Below are 6,380 nucleotides of genomic sequence, written 5' to 3'. Positions count from 1 at the left end.
ACGTATTTTTTTAATGATATTTTTTATTATCGACTGCTATTCTGTTAGTAAATATAAATTATTTTAAATTATTTTTTTGACAACACTTTTATTACCTAATACCTAGAGTGTAGACATGGTTATAATTATTTTAACATTACTGACGACAGACTTTGGATGAATTGAGATTGAATTTTTCTAATGGGCCATTTATCCATCCAATTTCACTGATAATTACCCACGATAAAATCGTTGGTAAAACTGAATTGTCTTGTGCAGGAGGGAGGGCGAAATGGCATGTGAGAAGAAACAAACCGAAATGAAATAGTTCAAAGTTTTTGCTCTCCCATTCTTGGTTCCCTTTCGTTTTCTCCATGTCTCAAACTCAAAGCGTACCATGCATTTATTACTAGTACTACTTAGCTCGTTTCTTGTTTGTGTGTTTATTTTCTCATGACACTGTCCATTGCAGCAGCAGCTGCAGCCTGTAGTGTTAGTGGCTCCCCAATATATGTACCTCTCTCTTTACCCCCCTCTGCACACCTTGTCCCTTATTCCGTACATCCTTAGAATAATTTGACCACACCACCATTTTGTTCCATTACTACTCTTCATTCTTTCTCTTAAAAGTGGAAAGAGACCAATAAACTACTAATAACGAACCCTTCTATTCCCTCTTATTACATACCTCGCGATGCTTCCTTTTGGGGGCAGATTCTACGGGTTCGAGAGCTGGCTAGACCATCCTCACCAACACCACTCATCACCCTCTGATGGGTTTTTTGTTCCCGAAGCACCTTTCAAGGCAACGGATCTATTATTCGACGGAGCAGGCAGATCATCCAAACTGGATAATAATAGGAAATCAACGGAAGCCTGCAAGAGCCACAGGGAAGCCGAGAGGAGGCGCAGGCAGCGAATCAACGCTCATCTTTCCACCCTTCGCTCCCTCCTCCCTAACACCGCCAAGGTTATTTTTACATACAGTCCGTACTGATTCACTTTCTTATAATATTCGTTATCAGTTCACCATTCAACCTTATACATATCATATTCCTTAGCCTGTTCAAAATCAAAGCATAGCTAAATAAATTGTTTCTTATCACAAATGTAACCTAAAAAGATGAATATATAATTAATAACAAGATAAGAATTAAAGACTTGAATCTCAGCAATTTTAAATTTCCGATATCGTTTCTTGTTTTACGACAGTGCATGGGTCGAGGGCACATTGGTAAATTCAAGTGCTTGTGTGGTGTGTGCAGGCAGATAAGGCGTCGTTGCTGGCGGAAGTGGTAAAGCACGTGAAGCGGCTAAAGAAAGAGGCCGATGACGTGGCACGAGACCCGTCCAAACCTGACGCCGAAGCAGAAACGTGGCCGTTTCCGGGTGAAGCCGACGAGGCAACACTCAGCTACTGCGACGGAGAACCGAACCTGGTGAAGGCGACGCTGTGCTGCGAGGACCGGCCCGGTCTGAACCGGGACCTGACGCATGCGATTCGGTCAGTTCGAGCGAAAGCGGTTCGGGCCGAGATGATGACGGTTGGGGGCCGGACCAAGAGTGTGGTGGTAATTCAATGGCCAGCAGCGTCTGGTGGTGGTGATTCGAAAGAAGGGGTGGAGGTTGGAGCTCTGGAACGGGCGTTGAAGGCGGTTATTGAGAATCGGGCTTTAGTGGGCTCTGGGATGGGCCGCTTCGTGTTGGGTCAGAAGCGGGCTTGGAATAGTTATGATTCCCCTGATGAGTTTTTGCTAACCAGAGATGCTAGCAAGTAACCATTTTTGTCTGCATTGAAACAGCCAACACAGGTTCCTATAACCAAAACCCCAATCTAATTGAAATTCCAAGAAGGGAATGCCGTCTCCTAGCTAGGATTCTATCTGTTTATAAGATTTGAATTCCAGATTACTGGTTAAGAAATTTAGTTACTTACTCCACTAAAGTACTAAAATTGACCAAAATCCATAAATCTTACTAAAGATTTAAAACTAGATTGTAACTATAAATGACACTCTTCGTAACGCTATTGGTAAATAATCCCACATGTAATGTTAGTGTTTTCAATGATATTTTGGATAAACCAAAATATATATATGTTACTGTTTAGCTCCATCCCTTCCTCTCCGTAAATTGAATAAAAGGGAATGCAAGTTCTGACAAGGTAAGAATGAACTATGCTACATCTAAAGGGAACATCATTGTTTATGGGGCTTCAAGTTTGAGGAGGAAGAATGAGGTAAAAGTTGATGAATGTAACTATGGGCTCAATGTAGTGTTGTTGGAGTTTGACACTGACAAATCCTTGAAGATGGTTTTTCCCCTGTCCTTTAATTTATAAGGTTGATTTTGTTAATGGGTTTGGAGTTTTCTTGGCTCCTATTGATTATATTTATATGTTTGAAGACAAAGGATTGCCAATGTTTCCTCTAGGTTGATGATATTGAAAGTGGATGGGTAGATTAGACAAAAGTTCTAATTATTGGAGCAAAAAAAGATGAAACAAATGCTATTGTTCAAGTGAATTTGATCAGATGAAGCCAAGATAAAGATTGTGATGAAGATAGTGAAGCTTAAAAGGGAAATTTGATCTATAAGGGTGTGACTTGTTACCCTTTTGTTTTGGTTTTCGTTGTATTTCCCCATGAACATGTGCTAAGGATGTAGTATTGTTGTATATGTCTATGTTTCTGATGATTATGTTTACTTGTTTTATTTTGGTATTTAGTTACCTTGAATGGTGTTGGTGGTGTTGAATTGTGCTTCAGTTTTGTTGTTGAGTTCTATATACGATAAAAACTCAAAGAATTAGCAGAATTTATTACTTTTTGTATGCGCTTTTAGTTATTAATCTAATTTCATTAATTTAGTAATCCAATAACATCTTTTTAAATATTACTAACCAAACTGTTAGCAAAAAAAATTCAATAACATATTTTTAACCAAATTTTTAAACATTACTAATTAAATAGTTAGCCAAAAATAATAAATTTGATTGACCTTGTAACAATTTTCATAATTGACTATATATAATGAACATCAACCTCTTAAAAAACTTGTAACTCAATCCACCCAAAACAAATCATATCCCATTCCATAGAACGAAAATTCTAGCAATAAATAACACAAAACATAATATACAAACTATGATATTAAAAAGAAAAGTAAACCGATACCAACAATTTTAATCAAATGAACAAAAATCCTATAGTAAGAATAACATAATCTATCTAAATTCTAGTACGTGATGTATGAGCATCATGTTGTGTTTTTTATATTTTTTCATATAAGAAATTAGTGTTTAATGCTTAATTATTGAGTATTTTGGTGCTTAAATTATATATTGGCATATTGCTTTGATCTCCTTGATTTAATTGATTTTGTAGGAAATGAATGAAAAAGAAGCAAAAAGCATAAAATAAACTTAAAAGAAGTAAGAAAAATCATCAAGAAAGTGTCTAAAGTGACCAAGAAAAAAAAAGTGATGCGTTTGTTGGACCCAAGTTTACTTCCCTAAATGACGTGGACCATTTCATTAGTGGCGTCATCCACGCCACAAGAACCTTACTCCAGGGGCACCAAAAGGGTGCCCCAACCTTGTCTTCTCAAAGGCGTGGACCACTTCATTAGTGGCGTCATCCACGCCGCTCAAACTTACCCCAACCTCTCCATTTTCATTGGCGTGGAACACGTCCTTAGTAGCGTCAACCATGCCACTCACACCCTCTCCAGAGGCACCAAATGGGTGCCCCAAATTCACTCTTTCTTTGGCATGGAGCACGCCCTTAGCAGTGTCATCCACGCCACTCAAACACTCTACAGGGGTACCAAATGGATGCCCCAACATCATCCTCTCTAGTGGCGTGGAGCACGCCTTTAGTGGTATCAACCACGCCATTCAAACCTCACTCTTTATACTTGGCAACCTGCCATTTCATACTCTAACATAAATAACTTAAACTACAAAACTCTAAATAAGGTGATTCTGGTGGCATTGGAAAATAGACTTCAAGAGCTTTTCAACCATATATGACACTTGATAGTAGACACTAGAAATGAGGTTGAAATTTACCCCGAAAAATACAAGATGAGTAGGGCATATCCCTGTAGAGTCGCCAGCTGACCTCTTCACATTCTAAGGAGAATAACTTGCGTTACAGAGATTCAAATGGCATAATTTCAGCGGCATTAAAAAATAGACATCCAGAACTTTCCAACGATATATGATAATCTATGGTACCATGCCATTTGGGTCATGAACAAAGAACAACAAAGTGACGCTAATATTCTGAAATGCCAAATCGGCGTGATTCACGCCACTAAGGGCGTGTTCCACGCCCAAAGACCTCATTTGGTGCTAACATGGATTGATTTATTTTCATTCTTCATCTTCAATTCTTCTTTTATTACTTCTTTTGGAAAGAATCTTTTTTCTTCATCCTAAGAATTCAATGGGAGCTTTCTCATAGTGGTTATGAAATTGGGTTTGGGATTGATACGTGACATATAATCTTTCCAATACTTGACTCATGAAATTGTATGGCTCTAAATCAGAGACCATTTTTCATCTTTTCTCATGAACAATTAGATCAAGAGATTGACAATTGATCAAGTTAAGAGAAATCAAATCACCAAGAAATTGGGGTTTGATTACTTATGATTTGCCAAGAGATCAATGAATACATGATTGAAGAGGAGATGAAATTGATTGATGCTGAGAATGCAATATCTCTTGATCCTAATGTTCTTTTCATTCTTAGTTTTAACTATTTACTTTCCTACACTTTACTTTCTTGCATTTTTCTTTCTTACAATTTACTTTTCCGTATTTTACTTTTCTTGCATTTTAATTTTCAGTACTTTACTTTTTTGTTCTTTGCATTCATGTCATTATTTACTTTCTTGTTTTTTATTGCTTTCATTTAATTTCAAGCCATTTATATTTCTTGATTGCTTATCACTGAAAAAAAGCCATCTAACTAAAATAATCAATTAACTATTGCTTATTTAATCTGTTAATCCTGGTGAGTTTTATTACTTGATACGATTCGATGCACTTGTAGATAACGGAATAATGTTCACAAATTCGGTATCAACACCCATTGACAAAAATTTTTAGACTCAAATAGTGTCAAGTGAGAGAAAGAGCTTAAAGTAACTTGGTCGTTGTTTTGGAGCTGCGAAGTGAGGATCCCTAGTCGTGATGGCCAACAATGATAACTTGGCGGTGGATCGGAATGAATGATACATAATTATACTAATTTAAGATAATCTCTTTATTATAATTATACTAATCTCTTTTAAATTTATTTTAGAAAATTATCTTAACTGTAATTATATAACAATATTATACTTAGTATTTAATGAATAATTCATAATTATACTAATTTAGAAAAATATCTCTATTATAATTATATAAAATCAATAATTAATGCATTATTAACATAATTATCAATCAAAAATATTTTTAACTATTTTAATTATATTGATTTTAATTATATTTCAAATTTTTATTTAGAAGTGGACATTACCATCCAACAGTCTATATATTATTTAATAATAATAATAATAATAATAATCATCACCATCATCTTTCCTTTTATTAAAACACTCATCTAATTGAATTAATATAAATATTTAATAAAAATAAAGGATGAATTTTTTGGTTTGAAAGATAATACAATCAAACATTCTTAAAGATTTTAAAGCTGTGAGTATATATTCTTCCTATATTAATATACGCATGCATGTTACCTCATTTTTCCATAAATGGAAAATAACATTTACCCGTTAAATTTGTTAGTTGCTCAACCGATTCATCTTATTTATCGTGATTGAGATTGATATATAATTATAAAGATTTTTTTCTCCATTAATTTTAGTAAAGAAATCTATGACGTAAAATAAAATAAAATAAAGTCAGTATCTACTTTTTTTCTCAATATTTTTTATATTTACGGTAAATATTAAATGTAAAAAAGAAAAAAATAATATTAATTATTATCACTTTTATTTATTTACATTCATAATTAAATTTAATATAATTATAGTAAGTCTCTATAATTATAACAATTTATATCTGTTACACATATAGCAATTATATTATATATAATTATATATCTCCTCTTTTATATATACTTAGCAAGTATTTCTATTTATATAATCTACTTAATATATTAAAATTAGATTTTTTTTCTCAACTAATGAGAGTGAGGTGTGAATTTCTCGTGAATTTATTTTTCCTTCAAAATGAATGCATTTAATGAATAATGCATAATTATATTAATTTAGAAAAATATACATTATTAAACTACTTATCAATTATCAATCAGAAATATTTTTAATCATTTTAATTATATTGATAGTAATAATGATAATTATATGATAATGGCACTTATTAT

The 6,380-nt window shown here is 33.7% G+C and overlaps 1 protein-coding gene across 1 annotated transcript; it reads left to right on the top strand.

Annotated features, from left to right (window-relative positions):
- The first annotated feature begins 270 nt into the window (after positions 1-270).
- Positions 271-2,685, top strand: LOC107459236 (transcription factor bHLH30-like). The gene is made up of 2 exons (XM_016077454.3): positions 271-949; positions 1,245-2,685. The coding sequence occupies exons 1-2, from the start codon at positions 674-676 to the stop codon at positions 1,755-1,757; spliced, it is 789 nt and encodes a 262-aa protein (XP_015932940.1). The 5' UTR covers positions 271-673; the 3' UTR covers positions 1,758-2,685.
- Positions 2,686-6,380: the final 3,695 nt, after the last annotated feature.

This window comes from Arachis duranensis, chromosome 7 (assembly GCF_000817695.3).
Source record: "Arachis duranensis cultivar V14167 chromosome 7, aradu.V14167.gnm2.J7QH, whole genome shotgun sequence".
Classification (NCBI taxonomy): Eukaryota; Viridiplantae; Streptophyta; class Magnoliopsida; order Fabales; family Fabaceae; genus Arachis; species Arachis duranensis.
Note: the sequence above shows the minus strand (reverse complement) of the source record. Positions and strands in the feature narration are given on the sequence as shown.